This window comes from Bos indicus x Bos taurus, chromosome 10 (genome assembly GCF_003369695.1).
Source record: "Bos indicus x Bos taurus breed Angus x Brahman F1 hybrid chromosome 10, Bos_hybrid_MaternalHap_v2.0, whole genome shotgun sequence".
Classification (NCBI taxonomy): domain Eukaryota; kingdom Metazoa; phylum Chordata; class Mammalia; order Artiodactyla; family Bovidae; genus Bos; species Bos indicus x Bos taurus.
Genome location: NC_040085.1, coordinates 70,180,268 through 70,198,605, shown reverse-complemented (window position 1 = coordinate 70,198,605; position 18,338 = coordinate 70,180,268). Strand labels below are relative to the sequence as shown.

Below are 18,338 nucleotides of genomic sequence, written 5' to 3'. Positions count from 1 at the left end.
TATTCATATATATATATTATATAAAAGCTAAGTTGAAGCAATTCTAGAATGTTCTAGCATGTGAAAACAGTTTGGTTATTTTAATCTGCTAAGAAACTTGCATATATTAACACTTTTTCAAATTCAAAGGTGAACCTTCAGTTTCTAGTCTATTTTGAAACCAAACATTTTTATATAAGATTTGACACATTTCTTTAAGCTGCTAAAAAATCTTAAAAGGACATTATAAAAGTCATATGAAGGAAATGATAAAAATACATTAATACCTAAAAATAGTATTTGTGGAACATGGACTGTGTGCCAGACACAGCGCTCAGTGCCTCATACACTCATTTAATCCCCATACTAACTGCTGTTACCCCAGTTTTCTGGCTGTGGAAACTAGAGTTCAAAGCAGATTTGTTCAAAGTCATATAGGGAGTAAGTGACAGAGCTGAACATAGGCAGTTGAAGTTCCAGTGCTGAAAGTAATCATTGCAACTTTAAAAAACTGAAGGAAAAATATTTTTAGACTGCAGAATCCATTTGTCAAATGCAGTCTGACATGTGTGGCTACTCTGGTTTCAAAGTGGGGCCTGCTTGTGGCCTCATTTCCAGAACACCCCGGTAGACAAGGAGTTCAGTCCCATCTTTTATACATGTGTAAAGCCCAGAGGGGTATACAGACCTGCCCAGGATCATACAACTACTTATGCCAGAACTTGGATCCGAATTTAGGTCTTCAGCCTGCCTGGCGAGCACCGCTCCTGCTATAGACTTGCTTCCACAGGGGTCTGCTGCTCGAGTGGAGTCTCGGTGCACGGAGCGGGGCCTCGGTGCATGGAGCAGGGCCTCCGTGCACGGAGCAGAGACCGTTACGTTGTGGTTCCTTCTACTGTACTGTCTGCCTTCACCATGTAGATGGGGTCTGTACAAAGCTTTACAGAATAACAGTCCTGGAAACAGGGGGTTAAAAAAGATGAATTCTCTCATGCCTGCCCTCCCATCCTGGGCTTCTAAGCTCGTGGGCAGCACTGCTGTCACTTCCTCCTGTCTGCTACTATTCCCCAGATGTATTGCTGTGAGGTAGATTCCCTGGAAACTTACCTGTGTAAAATTCTCACACCTTTTAGGCACCGATGCTTCCTCACTGAGTCTGGTCTACTGCAGCACTTAAACACATGCATTTATTCATATAGCTGTCCAAGCTGCTGGAACTTTAGCTCCTGTGGCAGCTGGAAGATGTGCATTCTCTGCAGTGTTATCCCTATAACCCTTTTTGTTGAATTGGAATCAAGGATCCTTTTTCTTTTTTTGAATGCTTATTTACTTGTGGGGCCAGTCAGTGTTATGGGATAGTGGACTTCCTTTATGGGAAGGACCAAGGTCTGATGATGCTAGCCCTAACAGCTCCTGTGATCCTATGGTCTGTGCTGCTGCGTCTCTCTGCGCTGGATGTCTAAGTGCCATGACTGTAGGTCCTGTAACTTTGTTATTTGATGATCCTGTGTACCTCAGAGCCCGCTATAATTTGTGATTTTTTTTTTCCAGATGAATGCTTTGTACCATTAAGCAGGCTTTTAATTATGGGCCTTTTGACAAATGAATGTTTGCTGTTGTGTGAAAGCAGATTTTGGTATCTGCTTTCCATTCCTCCAGGTATGACTTTTTCTTTGCTGTGTGCCTTTAATGTCTATGGAACTGTTGCAGAAAGAAGTTTAATGTGACATAAGCTAAATAAAGTGGTTTTTTTTTTTTCATAGTTTTGGTTTTAGAAATGTATTTGTTGGGAATATAAGAACTTTCGATAATTAGGTTAAGTCATCAGTGTGCCCAATCTATTCTGAATTCTATTGTTTTAGGTTTGCAGAGCTCTTTAAGAATTTGATGAAAATCAGACACTCTTCTGGGAAAAAGGCACAGAAACAAAATGCTTACATATTGAGTTAAGAATCTCTTTCTTAACCTTGAAGACTTTTTAAACAGCAGCAATTTAATCTTTAGTCAGCTAATTTCACACTTGTGATTTATGAAGAAGGCACTGTGTGATCAAGTAAAATGCAGCTCATGAATATAAAAACCCTGGTATGCAATGCATCAGTTTAGGGCGTGACCTTCTAAACTTAAAAGAAAAAGTGGTGGTAATATTTTCACTTAAATTTCCCTGTAGGGTTATTGTAATCTTTGAAAAGAGATGAATTATTTTAGAGTTAGAAGAGACTTGGAGCTTGCGTGGTAAAATGAAGACAGAGTCCCTTTAGCTGGTCCCTTTACGCAAAGCTCCTGGTGAACTGCGCACGTCCTGGAGTGTCTGAGCCACAGCAGGGCCGCCAGCGCTGAAGTCTGGGCTTCATCTACTGACAAGCTGCCCTGGCTCCCCTGAAGTTTGTGCTTTGCAGAGAAGAAGAGCAGTATTGGGATTGCTTCAAGTCCCTGTATCTCCTGAGTGTCCAGAGATGCAGGTTAGGACCAGGTAACTACGCAACTGGATCAGTAACTTTTTTTAATATTCTTTTCCATTATGGTTTACCATGGGATATTGAATATAGTTCTCTGTGCGATACAGTAGGACCTTGTTGTTTATCCGTTCTCTATATAGAAGCTTATGTCTGCTAACCCCAGCCTTTCACCCCATCCTTCCCCCAACCCCACCTTAGGCAACCACCAGTCTGTTATCTGTCTGCGATTCTGTTTCGGTTTCATAGGTAGGTTCATCTGTGTCACTTTAAATCCCGCATATAAGGGATACCGTACTGTCTTTCTCTTTCTGACTTGACTCAGCATGATGATCTCTAAGTTGTATCCATGTTGCCTCAGCTGGTGGTAGTGGTTTTTACAGCTGAGTGATGTTGCATATATGCACCACATCTCCTTTATCTATGCATCTGTCGGTGGACATTTAGGTTGTTTCGATGTTTTGGCTACTGTGAATAGTGCTCCTGTGAACACCAGGGTGCATTTATCTTTATGAATTATAGTTTGTCTGGATATATGCCCAGGAGTGGGGTGGCTGACAACTCTATTTTTAGCTTTCCTAAGGAGCCTTCATACTATTTTCCACAGTGGTTACACCAATTTACATCCTCACCAACAGTGTAGGAGGTTCCTTTTTTTTTGTTTGTTTTTTAATGATTTTATTTATGGTTGTGCACAGTCTTCATGCTGCGTGGGCTTTTCTCTAGCTGTGGCTCCTCTTGTTGCGGAGCATGGGCTCTGGTGCCCACAGACCTCAGTTCTGTGGCTCCCTGGCTCGAGAGCCCCGGCCCAGTGGCTGTGATGCATGGGCTCAGCTGCTCTGCCACGTGTGGCCTTCCCAGACCAGGGGTGGAACTCACGTCCCCTGCTTTGGCAGGGGGGTGATTCTTTACCACTGAGCCGCCAGGAAAGCCCTCAGGCGTATTTTAGACTAGTTTTCCATGCTCCTATCTGGTGAGAGAGGCCTGGGAGCCAGGAGTCCTCAGCCACAGTGCTGGCTCTGCCATCAAAAGCTCTGGGGCCTCTAGCGAGCGCCTGCCCCTCCCTCAGTGTCTGACTCTTTGCCCACCAGGTTCCTCTGTCCATGGGATTTCCCAGGCAAGATTACTGGAGTGGGTTGCCATTTCCTTCTCCAGGAGGTTCCTTTTTTTCCACACTCTCTCCAGCATTTGTTATTTGTTGATTTTTTCTACTGAGGCATAACTGATTTACAATGTTGTTAGTTTTCGGCGTTTAGCAAAGTGAATCTGTTATACATATATCCATTCTCTTTTAGATTCTTTTCCCATATCGGTCATTACAGAGTTCCCTGTGCTATACAGTAGGTCCTTATTAGTTATCTGTTTTATATATAACAGTGTATATGTGTCAATACCAATCTTCCAATTCATCCTAAGCTTATTTTCTAATCTGTAACTATTTTGTTTTTGTAGATAAGTTCATTTGTAGCTTTTTTTAGATTCCACATATAAGCCATATCATATTTGTCTTTCTCTTACTTCACTCAGTATGAGAATTATGGCTGAGTAATATTCCACTGTGTACATATGTGTGTGTATACACACACACACACACCCCCCACATCTTCTTTACCGATTCCTCTGTTGATGGACATTTAGGTCGCTTCCATGTGCTGGCTCTTGTGAATGGTGCTGCAATGAACATAGGGGTGCACTGTAGACGTTCTGATGATGGCTATCAGTGTTAGGTGGTACCTCATTTTAGTTTTGATTTGCTTTTGTCTAGTAATGTTGAGCATCTTTTCCCATGCCTATTGGCCATCTGTATTTCTTCTTTGAAAAAATGTCTATTTAGGTCTCCTGTACATTTTTGGATTGGGTTTTTTGGGTTGTTGAGTTGTATAAGCTGTTTGTATATTTTGGAAATGAAGCCCTTGTTGGTTGCTTCGTTTGCAAATACTTTCTCCCATTCTGTAGGTTGTCTTCTTGTCAAATGGTTTCCTTTGCTATGCCAAGGCTGGTTAAGTTTGATTAGATTCTATTTATTTTTATTTCTATTGCCTTGGGAGACTGACGTAAGAAAACACTGGTGCCCTTTATGTCAGAGAATGTTTTACCTCTGATCTCTTCTAGGAGTTTTATGGGATCACGTCTTAAGTCTGTAAGCCGTTTTCTTTTTGTGCATGTTGTGAGGGTGTGTTCTAACTTCACTGACTTACATGCAGATATCCAACTTTCCCAACACCACTTGCTGAAGAGACTTTTTCCCACTTATATTGTTGCCTCCTTGGCGGAAGATCAACTGATCGTAAGTGTGTGGGTGTATTTCTGGGCTCTCTCTTCTGTTCCATTTGGATCAGTAACTTATCATTACACTCTTTGTTTGGGTGGGAGATAGATGGTGGTGCTGGAATTGTAGGAAAGCCAGATGGCTTTGTCTGTTAATATTCATTAAACACCATGTGTTGGTTGGCTCTGGAGGGAGCTGGGGATAAAAAATCTGAGTGAAATGATCCTTTCACATCCAACTTGTGCTGCCCTCATCTCCCCTATAAAACAGTAGAATATAAATCTTAGCTCAAAAATAGTAAAACCCATAAATCCCTTCAAATATTTTTAAAATATTTTTTCCTCTATGGAGGATTACGCATGACATTTAACGGCTTTGTAAATATAATCCATTATGACAAAGGTATGGCTTTTTTGTTTTGTTTTAATGAGAAACATCTGAGTTGTACATACCACAAACAGCTTCAAGTTTCTGCACCAATCCCCCATGGTCAAACAATTAAAACCTGAAGCATCACTTTAAGTGTGAAAAAGTCTTATAAAATTAACTTACAAAAATGTCCCTATCAAGTCCGTGGTTTGGCATTTACTGTACATTAGTCAAAAAAGCTCAAGCTAAAATTTGTTTTTAAAAAATCAAAGTTTACATTATTCATAGATTCTGCATTGTTAAAAAATATGCACAAATAACCACATCCATGCAATATAATTTCTTTAAAAATTTAAAGCAGTATAAAGAGCAGACCTAAGTACTGAACAGATCATTTTGGTTTTATAACCTGTAGCTCAAGATTGCTGCTGATTGAAGTAAAATTAATTCTAAACAAACATCTTAAATATGATTGTTTCAATCAATCAGCTAAGGGTGTGTGAGTTTCTGAACCATTTCCAAGGTGGAATCTGCTTGTTTCTGTAATATATATACTATGTGATGAATACTACTGTTCACTGACCATATTCACTACGTTTTAATAATGTGGTTTGACAAATCAGAATTCACAAAGTGCTTGGCTCTTCAGGAAACTGCTGTTTCCAAAGATCCCAAATCCAATCAATTGAGCTTTGCCAAACTGCCCGGAGTGACTGCTGCCCAGGGTCTGGAGAGAGCTCTCCCAAGTCAAGCCCAGAGGGAGGTATCCACAGCTGGTGGCCCTTGGACCAGTGCTCAGAGTCACTCACAGGGTGGACACCAAGTCAACAGGCTGGTGGCGTGGCACTGCGGGCCAGGCTGAGCCTCTATGTCGGGGGTGGCCCGTTGGTGTACCGCAGCATGGGGTAGAAGGACCTGGCAAAGTTGTTAGCCTGAGTGCAGCTGTAGTCCTCTTCGGAGGAGGGCAGCAGGCAGGCCAGGAACAGCAGCAGTAGCAGGAGCAGCTGGAGGGGCAGCGCTGCCCTGAACACCCGAGAAAGGAAGGAGCGCTGGGGCTTGGAGCTCTCAGGGGCAGCGGGACCAGGCACCCTGGCAACAGAGGAGATGAGAGCTGACTGGGAGTTTCTGGAGACCTCCCATCACCTGAGCCTCTGCTTGTGTAAGACCTGGCTAAGACTTCGTGTTCCCAATGCAGGGGGCCTGGGTTTGTCCCCTGGTCAGGGAACTAGAGCCAGCATGCTGCAACTAAAAGATTCCAAGTTCCGAAACTAGGACCCGGCATGGAAGAGAAGCCTAGCTCTTGCTTGCTTGCTAAGTCTTGCTTCAGTCGTGTCCGACTCTGTGCGACCCCATAGATGGCAGCCCACCAGGCTCCCCCGTCCCTGGGATTCTCCAGGCAAGAACACTGGAGTGGGTTGCCATTTCCTTTTCCTTCTAAATGGTAGAAAAGCAGTTTCTACAAAGACCTTGAGAGAGGCATTGGCAAGCCTGCTGGGGGACAGTTTAGGGCAGGAACCCACTGCTGTTACTGTGATGCTGTTACCTGCTGGCGGTCTTGTTCTTCTCTTTTGTAGTTTTCTCTGCTTCGAACTGCTGGATAAAAATAATCCAATTAGTAAATGGAAGATAATTTAGTTCTGTGAATGATAAAACATTCTTTCTTAAGTTATACATGTTTCTTAGGTTGTCCTCCTGCCAAGCTTTTGAGACTAGAGTAATACGTTTGAGATTACACTCTGAGGTAAGAAAATATTGGGTTGAACTAGCAAGAGTAGCACTTTTCCAGCCTGTTGAGCTGTTGCTGATGGAGAGATCAAGAAGCCCCTTTAGCAGTGCCCGGAGGGCTGCTGACTTCCACAATCCCAGGGAAGAGTACTGAGCACAGGACAGCCTTTCAGTCAGGTCTTTAAAAGTTTTTTTTTTTTCCCCTCAAATCTCTGGAGTAAGCCACTCCACTGAGCAGCAGATTGAAGCAGAAATCTGCACTATTGTCAAGTACTGGAAGGGAGCTTGGAGGTCCAAGTCCCGGTCATCTCAATAACTTTCAACAGTAACTAGTGTGGTTCCCCCGGCGGAAAGGGGCTCTCACCTTGGCTTGGGGAGCTGGCGCAGACGCTGCTAGAGGCTCTCCGTGGTCTACCTCGTCCACGCTGGGCAGAGGTGAGTCTGGGTTCTGAAATCCACACAAGAGTTCAGGGAAACGGAAGGCTCTGAAAAGTCTCAAGAGCACAGAACCTGCTTCCTGCAGCTTCTTCACTTTACTGCTTACCTACCCCTCCCCGACTCTGATCTTTCTAGAAGGAGAGAGGCTCTTCTAGTGTGCTCACTCCCCGCTTCTAAAATGGCCTTTCTTAAGGCTAGAGGGACTGTAAACAAGTGAGGCCAGTCACATGCATTAAAACCCACAGCCGAGCAGGACAGACAGCTGGACACGTGGTGTAATAGCGTGGCCATATGATCTGGGCTGCACAGGAGGAGAGGTGTTCTCTGGGATGGAGAGGAGGGGCTGCTCTACATCTGGTGAGTCACCTGTTCTGGGCTGAATCACAGCTTAGAGAAGAAGGTAGACAAATCAGAGTGGTCAGAAGAGAGCGGCCAGGACAGTGAGAGGACCAGGAACTGTCCCGTGAGAAAAGTGAGGGCGTGAAGGCAGAAAGGTCGCGGGGACTTGGCTTGTTTTCCACACACCCCCAGCCACACTGATGGGTACTGCTGTCACCTCCTCCTCACAGATGACAAAACAACTTTAAAGAGCTTTCATAACTTATTCACACGGCAGAGCGGGCAGGGCTCCTCCCTCCCCTAGCAGGGCGTAACATAGCTTTTCCGTTTGCATCTAACAGGACGATTCTGTATTTAAGGGCTACAAGGGGACTCACCTGGCTTCGCTGCAAGGACACTAAGTCTTGGGACACTTGCTCAAGTAACTGTTTGAGTTTCTTCTCAATAACATGGACCTTCTCTTCAGCCTCAATGTAGTCTTCTCCATGCCCCTTGATAAGCAGGGTGCTGGAAATCTCTTGTAAGGAATTTACTTGAGGTTGACGTTCCACTAGCTCCTTTTCCAGTTGCTAGGAATAAAAAAGTGTGTAAAACAGTTGCTTATCAAAAGGGAAGCGAGTGTGGCTGGAAGCAGCTTTCTCAGTGCCTGGAAAGTTCTGGGATGGATGGTGGCTGGTGCTCGTCCAGAACCACCCCCTTCTCCTATTTGCCGGTCCCCAAGCCTGGCATCATCTAGATAGCAAGTTGGTCACGCTCCATCCCTATTTTTTCAAATTCCTTGTCATTCTGGAGACATGATGCTGGGGAAATTAGAGGAAAGAGTGAGAGGGTGGTTTGGGAAGACTAGGCCCTCATCTAGTAATGGCAGGAAGTCGAGAGAAAATCTAAAGTGGGTAAACTGAGAGAGCGCAGCTTATGGTTAGAGAGGGATCAAGTGAATCTGCTTGTATTGTCTTGCTCGATGTCTAAAGTGGTAGCCACTAGACAATATGTGTCTACTTAAAGAAATGAAAAGTCCACTGCTCTGGAGAGTGGGGCTTTACAAAGATTTTAATACAAAAATATTTTTTTAACAATGACCAGCATTTTGATTAAATTTAAAATATTAAACCACATACAAATACATGGATAAAAATGTCACCCTGAGTGCAAGTGAGAATTATGGGTCTCATCTTCACTAGTTGGTGAAATATACACAAACACAAGGAAAAAGACTATGTGTGTGGATATAGAAAATCCATAGAGCTCACCAGGGCTGCAGGGCAACCAAACACCGCATTTCTTCCCAAATGAGCTCTATTCACAAGGGAGAAAGACTTTAAACGGCCTTAAGGGTCCCAGGATATTGCTAAACGCCTATAGCCCCAGTTCTACAGCGGTTTAGACTTCCTGCTCTGGACCATGGCGCTTCACCCTTGCGCTCATCCCACTTCAGCGGAGGGATGCCAACCGGAACATGAGGGCGGAACACCAGTGGACAGTTTCCAGAAATGCCAGGTGAGGCCGCTCGGTCCTGAGGTCCTGCACAGGCCAGTGGTAGCGCAGGGCCCCTTAGGAGGAAACTCACCACGAGTTCTTCCTGACACGCCAGGAGAGCCTGGGGGTCTGCCTCCGGGTCGGTGACATGAGCCTTCTGCCGCCGGCTCTCAGCACTCGCTAACCACAGCAGCAGACTTTGACTCAGCTGGTGCAAGTCCTTAAAAACAACAGACATCAGGGCACTGCCCTTTCTCAGTCTGTGAAGGCAGGTGTGCTGGGAAGCAGCTTACTATGATAATCCATCAACAGCACTTGCTCTTCTGGGTTTTACTCAGTGACTAAAAGGGCCAGATTTAAACTAGATGCCAGGGCCCCCCGCCCAGTGGAGGGAAAGCAGGACAAGAAAGCACTTGGCATGTCCCAGGAGGCATGGTGAACTCTGCCAAGTGCAAAGTATTAGCTGGAAGGTGGGTGTCAGCATGCCCCACACAAATTACTCAATGAATGTGCTGATTCAGTGATCGAGGGAGACCCCTCAACTGAACAGACTATGGCCCAGGGACAGGCTGCACGTGGGCTCGGTGGTGGGCTCCTATTCTCTAAGAGGGGCCAGAGCTAACCCGGGCTGGCCATTTACTATGTGTCAGGTGCTGGGCCAAGGTTACACATGTGGAGTTGCAGAAAATACCCTGTGAGGTAGGCACTGGAATTATCCCCATTTTTCAGATGAAAAAACTGAGGTCTAGAAGGTTCAGTGCTTTCCCCACAGTCACACAGTTACTAAAGCTACAGAGCAGGGTTAAGCTGCTCCCTGTTCCAAGGCCAGATCTCTAAATCACTCTGCTATCCAGCCTTCTTGGCAAAAGGACAGACACGGTGCAGGGCTGGTCTGACATTTCCAACCTACTGGAACGCTTGCTGGAACCGATATACTATGGGTGGGCTTGGGTGGCAGAGTGGGAAATGCAGGGTGAGTATCAGGTATCTGAGAAGACAGCAGGTGGGCCTCTTGGGAGACAAATGGTAAAGCACATGCTTCTTAAGCACAAGCCGTATTTGGCTGTGCCAGAGCAGCCTGATGATGATAAAAATACCTCTTCTCCCGCCCACGTGGGCCTGGCTGTGCCCCGGAATAGGCCTTGGGCACTGGCTGGGTGCTGAGTCGGCGTACCTGGCACTGCATGAGCGACCGCCGCAAACCCTCTCTCCAGCTCTCCACCGCGCCCAGGGCCGTGTTCCAGCGCAGGGTCAGCTGGCCGACTCTATCTTGGAGTTCTTTGGACTCGGCGCTCTCGCTCTGCAGAAATTCTTTGCTGTTCACGTTGACGGAGACCACTAAGGCCTTGTAGGTGTCAAAGGCTTTCAGTATCTCCTACCGCAGAGGGAAAAGGCTGGGTCAGGCACTCTGAAAACGGTGATGTGGGGTTCATTTTGAACCTCTGTGGGGAACAGATCTTCCAGACAGTCCTCCGAGCTTTGGCCCCGAATACCAGAGCAGCGTGGCCTGTGACTGGCTGAGAGGCATCAGGTGAGGGAGCTGCCATACAAGGTCACAGCTTGGCTGGCCAGCTGACCAGACCCAGGGCGGCGGCCTGTCTCCTGGGGGACCAGCTATACCGGAGGCATGAATGGACCCCCTGACCTCTGTTTGGCTTAATAACATTTCTGGATCAGATTAAAAGCCTTCCAGGTAAAACACATGAAGCTATCCAGCGTTTGCCTCTTAGGTATCACAAAAGTGTTACTTCTTAGAATGAATGGTAACCCCTGATATATCAAGGCACAAAGTAAAACAATAGTACAAATGTGAAGACTGCCTGGATACCCCAAAACTCCTATCCTGGGTCCTCTTAGGAGACCAGGCTCATGTGCAGAGCACCCCCAAAGTGCAGGGCTCAAACCACCCCTCTCCTAGGGCTAGTTCTAGTGGGGCCAGGGCTGGCTGACTGGGTGCCAGCTCTGCTGTAACTTCTGATCTGAGTTATAGATCAGGCTACAGAATTTGTCAGTGGGTAAGCCGTCCTCCGCCCCACCCTCAACACCACCCCCAGTGCTGCCTGCACATAGTTTGGAAAGGTATTTCTAAGCTGCCTGCCATGGCCACTGGTGCCTCCGTAAGAGTCTAGGGAGTCTAGGACTGCTCCCTCTGCAGTCAGATCAGAGCTCTGGGCTTTCGGATCATTTGGAGATGCTCCTCTAATTAAAATACAAATCTTCATCCGTCTCCTTGCTGGTTACAGAAGTACAACAGGAGAGACTATTGAACACACGCTGCGTACACATCACCCCCGACGCAGCTAGCAGATCTGATGTGCTCGTACACACAGCCAGTGTTTGCACATGCATTCTGAAGCCCTCTTCCCTGCCACACTCTGACTCACCTTCAGCTTCTTCACTTGGAGTTCCATTTCCTGCATATCAGAGGGAGGTTCTGCCAGCTTTAACGTCTCCAGCTCTGCTCCAGTTTTTTCCAGCCAAGGGGTGATGTTGCTGATATCAGAGTTCAGCTTCTGCAGGTTTTGTTTTTTTCTGAGCTTATTGTGAAGTTCTTGTGCTTGGATCAGTTCCCATCTGTCAAAGGCACCTGGAATAAAAAAGCCACCAATAAAAAGAAGCAATAATGCAAACAGATTTCCCTGCTTCCAGCTAATTCAGGGTCACGGTGATAAAACCTGGAGGCGATGCTCTTTGCAGGAGGCCCGGGGTTAGCACTTCCCCCAAGTGTGGAACAGCACGTTTCCTCCGCTCTGGTTCAAGGCCTGTGCCAGTGTACTCTCACAGGGCCTGGGACAAGGTGTGGAGTGGCTAGGAGGCCCAACATGTTGCCAAGATGCTCTGTGGTCCCATGTTCAACACTCCAGTTCATGCTGTATTTAAGATGCTCTGTCCTCCTGTCCATGAGTGATCAGGTCAATGCTATGAACTTGACTTAGTGTCAGTTGAGTCATTACTTTTACAGTAAAAGGAGACACCTGACACACACTTTGATCATCATCTTCACGTCTGATCTTTGCACACAAGCAAAGTCATGCAGGTGCAAACAGGCCCTTCATCATATGAGGCTCATTTTGTCAATATTTAAAGAATAGTTGTGAAAGTAAAGTGAATAGCCTAGGAATTTGTTCATAAATAAAAGTCAGCTGGATCTAAAATAACATTAGCTGCTCTAGGTCAAGTTTAGAAGTTTGGTGAATCAGGTAATAGGTGTTGAGCAGAGACTTAGAGTAAATGTCTAACCAACCCAAGACATAGTCTCTGCCTCTGAACAACTGCCTGATCTAACTGTACCTGACTGCTGACCAGTGAGGGCGGCCAGGTCTTCATCTTCCTGCTGTGCACTGCCAGTCAGAACCCCTGGATCTTCCTTGCCACCTTCAGTCCCTGGAGACAACAGCAGTTTTACCTAGAATGAGACAATTTTTACATTACCATCTATAAATTTTAAAGGCTGTCTGAAGACTGTCTTGGTTCATAGTAACAGGTAAGAAATGAAGATATGGAGCCCTTTCCTTCAAAGGGTAACTTGTTGGTAATGCAGAGGCACTTAAGTGTACGGGTAGCATTTGTAAGGAGCAGAACTGATGGCAAAAATAAAGTCTCATCAAAGGCCCAGGGAGGGGGAAGCAGGTGAGAGGTCAATGTTGGGAACAGAATGGCCTGATTTAATGTGAGGCTTCCTAATGCTCCCCTATTGAAATGTGCGAAACGACCAAACAATTGTTGAGCTTACCAGACTGTGCTGTGTTAGCACTTTTACATTTGCACAGTTTTTTACAAAATTTTCGTTATCCCTCCCAGTCACTCTGTAGAACTGGGTGGCATCATCACCACCAGGTATCAGAAATAGAGCACAAATCTGCCAACTAGGGCCCTTCGTGACAAACCTTTTCCTTTCAGTGCATACACCGACTCTTCTGTTATCACAGAGCTAATTGTGCTGTTACCTCAGGCCTTCCCAAAAATAAATGTATCTTTTAGAAAAGTCATGTTTTTTGGATTGTGTCCGTATGGTCTATTTGTGTGGCATGAAAGAAAAAAAAAAAAAGGCAAAAACCCCTCAGATTTGTGGTTGCAGACACATCCAAAAAGGGTTGAGCTTTTGAAAGTGGGCAGGTAAGAACACAAGCATAGTCACCTGCAGAGGCCATACCACATGCCCTGGATGCAAAGCAAAGAGTGAGGTGAGGGGGTCTCTCCCTGGGGCCATCGGGTCTTACTGTGCACCACAAAGGGACAGAGTTGAAATGCTAACTGCTTGCTGAAGAGTTTCTGAGTTGAGTACAGACAACCCATTATCAAATGACTAGGCTCTGACCATGTTTAGGCAGAATCTTCTCTGCTGTCTAGCAACATGCACTCCTACATGCAGAGGGGACTTTGAGGATGAATCTAGTGATGCTCACATCACTTTTGGGTTCTCTAAGAGATGACACTAAGAATGTGTGAGACGTTTTAATTTCGACTTGCTGGTCACTAATTCTCAATACTGAGAATGATCTGGGGCCAACATTAAATCCTAGGCTTGGCTAGCCCCCAACAGCTGCATAACCAGAGCGTGGCAAGGACTTACGCTGCCTGAGGAACATGTAACTAGAAGAAACAGTCACCAGTAGAACAACAAGAACAACAAACCATATCAGTAGTGATGATAATGCTGGTGACCACTTCTGAGGGCCTCATTTATGTTTTCATACACATTAATCCTAGCAGCAACTATGGAAGGTAGATTTTTGTTTTTAAATGAATTTTTATTGGAGTATAGTTCCTTACAATGCTTGGTCAATTTCTGCTACATAGAAAAGTGAATCAGCTATATGTATTCATACATCCCCTCTTTTTTGGATTTCCTTCCCATTTAGATCACCACAGAGTACTGAGGAGAGTCTCTTGTGCTATCCAGTAGGTTCTCATTATTTATCTATTTTATACATGGAGGCTTCCCTGGTGGCTCAGATGGTGAAGAATCTGCCTGCAGTGCAGGAGACCCAGGTGGGATCCCTGGGTTGGGAAGATCCCCTGGAGGTGGAAATGGCTACCCACTCCAGTATTCTTGCCTGGAGAATCCCATGGGCAGGAGAACAGGTGGGCTACAGTCCATGGGGTTGCAAAGAGCTGGACACGACTGAGCGACTAACACACATACACGGTAGTGTGTAAATGTCAATCTCAAGCTCCCAATTCGGCCCATACCCTCTCTCCCCCTTGGTGTCCATATCTGTGTTCTCTTATGTCTGTGTTTCTATTTTTTCTTTGAAAATAAGATCATCTATACCATTTTTCTAGATTCCACACATATGCGATATTATATGGTATTTGTTTTCCTTTTCTGACTTTATGTCAGGTAGGTTTACCTTCAGGTAAGGAAGGCTTACAGGGGTAAGTTAAGTGTTTACAGCCCTGGAGCAATTTCCTCATACGGCTGGGAATCAAACCCAGGTCTACTATTGGTTGTTCAGTCCCTCACTTGTGTCTGACTCTTTGTGACCCCATGGACTGCAGCACTGTCCTTCACTATCTCCCAGAGTTTGCTCACACTTATGTCCACTGAGTCGATGATGCCATCCAACCAGCTCATCCTCTGTCTACCACTGCACACTGTCATCTTTCTGAATAGGAAGTCACAATTTTTTGACTAGAATGTATGTGCTGTGCTTAGTCACTCAGTCGTGTTCAACTCTTTGCAACCCCATGGACTGCAGCCCGCCAGGTTCCTCTGTCAAGGCAAGAATACTAGAGTGGACTGCTATGCCCTTCTCCAGGGGATCTTCCCGACCCTGGGACTGAACCCAGGTCTCCTGCATTGCAGGTGGATTCTTTATCGACTGAGCCACCAGGGAAGCCCAAAAATACTGGAGTGGGTAGCCTATCCCTTCTCCAGGGGATCATCCCAACCCAGGAATTGAACCGGGGTCTCCTGCATTGCAGGTGGATTCTTTACCAGCTGACCTACCATAGTCAAGGTGAATATATCAAAGCTTTGGGAGCTCAGGAACAGCTCAGAAAGGCCACCACTTTGCTTCTCTGCTGTTTGCACAGATGACTGACTCAACAGTAATAACCATGGTCATCGTGTGTCAGCACTCAAAGATGGTGTTTAGCCAGACACCCATCTCTAAGTCTAGTCAGTTGTGCCAGAGTCCTCATGAAGTATGTCACCATGGGAAAACCAACCCCAAATATGCCTGGCAGGTGAGCACATGCAGTATACACCAAAATCTCTCTCTCTTTAAAACTGTAACTCATGGATGTGAGTTATACTCTCAGTGGGGTCAAGACTTACATAGGCTGGTTTATAAGGGGTGCTGGAATCAGAGGGGATGGGTTGAACATTCCTGTCACCTCCCATTTGTTTGTAGCGACGCTTGGGACAGGAAGGGCTGTCAGGAACATGCCACGAGGGGCCTTCAGAAATGGATTTGCCTGAAACAAAAGAATGGCAAGTGACGGTCCATTCTCTCCAACCAAAGGGTTCATATTTAGTTACACAAAAAAGGTCATGGGTAACGTGGCATCGGGTTACAGTATAATATGAGTTCTGCAGCTTTCCTTGCAAAGCATGCATGTTTGCAAAATGTCAGTATGTCCCAGAAGGGGATGAAATGAGACTCATGCAACTGAGCGACACTGGGTCTTCACTAGGTGGGTTCACGATGGAGCACGACAAACATGATCTGCTGTGAGATGAATGGCCTTTTGGAGCCGGGGGCCCTAGTGGCAGGGGCGCTGGCAGCAAGGCTGGGTCTGGGGCCTGAGAGAACTGAAGATCTCTCAGGAGTGCGAGGAAGAGTGAACATCAGGGTAGATTCAAGGACCCCAGGGGCGCTCGTGGCTCTAGCCAACCACTGCAGGTGGGGATGGGGCAGGGAAGGAAGAGCAGAGCTGAAAGTCAGGGAGACGAAGGTGTCTTCTCCTGTGGCAAAGGCAGCGGTACCCTCACCCCCCACCCTCTTCCCAGGAAATCACCATAAGCAAGGTAGGTAGTTCCAAACCAAGCCACCCTGAAGAAAGCTTGGCCAGTGCCAAAGGACTTGAGTTAGATGGAGAGAAAAATTTTTAAAGGCACCGTGAAGAACTCCCTTCCACATGGGCCTGAGGGGGAGGAGAAGGATGGTGTGGAGACTGCTCTGGTCTGGAGGGTTTTGCATGGAGCACAAAGCTATATGTGAGTATGGCAGTGCGCATACACCATGACGCGAGGACCAAGGCGCATGGTGTCCACAGAAGGCAGAGGTCAGACACGACATGGGAGCGAGGTTTAGGATGCAGTGCGTGCCACAGGACGCTGCCATGTTGAGACACATGCATGGGCAGGGGCCTACCAGAAGACGCTTTCAAAGTTTTTGTGGTCATTTTAAGATATGCCTCAGGATTTTCAAGGATTTCTATATCTGAAAAAGAACAATGTCATTTTCCTCACTGCAGGCGCTGTAGATGAATGTCCAAGGATTAAAACAGTAGAAACATTGTCACCTGGGAGGAGAAAAGTAACTATCCTTCATCTGTTTTATTTAAAAGATTTAAAAAAACAGGATTTTTTTTCCAGCCAACTCCTGACCATCCAAAGTAGTGCTGGGGGAGAGGAACTGCATAGAAAGGACAGAGACAATCCCTGATAACTCTGCAAAACTCAACTGAGAAGTCCGCTGATGAGCCTCCAATATCCAGAGCCATCATCAAACAGCCTTCACATCCCAATGTAGATTTTATTTTTCCCTTTCATTCCATCAGTAATAGGAACGAGCCAGCTCTCAGGGTCAGAGGTGGGCAGGACAGACACAGGAAGCCACAGGATGTCTGGTCAACCACAGGCTGCACTCTGACTACCAAGAGCTGGGCGTGTGGCTCGGGCGCTGAGAACAGCCGCCTGGGTCCATACCTGACAGTGCACTGTAGTAGGGGCCCTCCTCGTCTTCCTCGTGAGAGGAGGAGCCCCCCACATCGCCTGTGTGGTCCCACTCCAGTGGGATGGAGTCCACGCTGACAGGGGTCTCGCAGCCAGAGCGCTCGGGCCCCAGCGCTGGGGGCACCAGTTGACAAAGGGACTGCGGGGATGAGGGCTCCTCACTTGCTCCCCTTTTACGCCAAGAGTCGTCTTGGATCTCTCTGGGGTCTTCCACGTCTGTCTCGTTCTCAGAGGCCTCCTTTTCATCTTCCAAGCCCTACAACAGGGGTGTCCAGTTTTCAGAATGAACCAAATCATAGCCTGTTGCCATGATGAGGAGAGTTAGCATCTAAGTCTGCCCAACTAGCAGCTCCTGAGAATGGCTACCACCAGTGTTTCTGAGGAGACTTTGAAAAGAATCGGGTCCCCAGGCCCTGCCTGTGGTTATTCCAATTTAGAGTATCAAGGGTGGGACCCAGAATCTATAGTTTCCAAAACTCTACCTTCTTTCCTCAGAAAACCAGAAACTTGATCATGTAAGTTAAATATATAGAAGATAAGGAAATGGAGGACAAAGTTTCACTGATGGTTAATGGTAGGTTCATCTAAGAATCAGAAAATTAAAAAACAATTTTAAAGGCCATTAGCATGTTCTAAAAGGAAATTCACAACATCATGCCCCAGGCTCTTTCTTCTTATCCCCCAATCTTACTGTTCCAAATACAGAATTTTATTCCCCTATGTTACAATTACTTTGTAGTAATTGTATATATAGAGAAAAATGACTATATGGTTATGTTATAAAATGAAGGAATTGAGGCTAATTTTTAAAGAAGTTGTTTCAAGTTGGCCAGTTGGAGACATAAAGATAGAAAAAGTGGCCAATCGTGTTGGTCAGTGGTCACCAGTGAAACTTCTGGCAGAGGCAGTGAGCTGTAAATAATGGCCTTAACTCCACTTGAACGTTCCAGAGGCGCCTCTCTCCAGGGAAACATCACAACTTTTTTGGAAAGCTGGTGCTTTTGGTGCTTCAAAGGTGAGAATAAAGCACTGCTACTGCTGCTACTGCTAAGTCGCTTCAGTCGTGTCCGACTCTGTGCGACCCCATAGACGGCAGCCCACCAGGCTCCCCCATCCCTGAGATTCTCTAGGCAAGAACACTGGAGTGGGTTGCCATTTCCTTCTCCAATGCAAGAAAGTGAAAAGTCAAAGTGAAGTCGCTCAGTCATGTCCAACTCTTAGCGACCCCATGGACTGCAGACTACCAGGCTCCTCCGTCCATGGGATTTTCCAGGCAAGAGTACTGGAGTGGGGTGCCATTGCCTTCTCCGAATAAAGTACTAGAAAGGCACAAATATTAAGATACAGGAAAAGGCTGATACATCACCAAGTTACTGCCAGA

At 46.2% G+C, this 18,338-nt stretch overlaps 2 protein-coding genes across 12 annotated transcripts in view; one reads left to right on the top strand and one right to left on the bottom strand.

The window, feature by feature from the left end:
* ESR2 (estrogen receptor 2) overlaps positions 1 to 18,338 on the top strand; it is an 88,310-nt gene that overhangs the window by 66,671 nt on the left and 3,301 nt on the right. The gene's annotated exons all lie outside the window — the stretch shown is intronic.
* The window catches only part of SYNE2 (spectrin repeat containing nuclear envelope protein 2), a 324,652-nt gene continuing 311,423 nt past the window's right edge, over positions 5,110 to 18,338 (bottom strand). For 6 of the 11 annotated variants that reach the window (XM_027554279.1, XM_027554282.1, XM_027554280.1 and 3 more), the window contains 11 exons: positions 16,931 to 17,213; positions 16,374 to 16,442; positions 15,335 to 15,474; positions 12,343 to 12,457; positions 11,436 to 11,638; positions 10,226 to 10,426; positions 9,143 to 9,271; positions 7,953 to 8,144; positions 7,163 to 7,246; positions 6,617 to 6,666; positions 5,110 to 6,162 (listed from right to left, as the gene is read on the bottom strand). In XM_027554279.1, coding sequence (XP_027410080.1) covers positions 5,940 to 6,162; positions 6,617 to 6,666; positions 7,163 to 7,246; positions 7,953 to 8,144; positions 9,143 to 9,271; positions 10,226 to 10,426; positions 11,436 to 11,638; positions 12,343 to 12,457; positions 15,335 to 15,474; positions 16,374 to 16,442; positions 16,931 to 17,213 — 1,689 coding nt within the window. In that variant the 3' untranslated portion in view covers positions 5,110 to 5,939. The remainder of the gene's footprint in view (positions 6,163 to 6,616; positions 6,667 to 7,162; positions 7,247 to 7,952; positions 8,145 to 9,142; positions 9,272 to 10,225; positions 10,427 to 11,435; positions 11,639 to 12,342; positions 12,458 to 15,334; positions 15,475 to 16,373; positions 16,443 to 16,930; positions 17,214 to 18,338) is intronic. The other 5 variants (XM_027554281.1, XM_027554283.1, XM_027554284.1 and 2 more) reach the window with 5 other exon arrangements.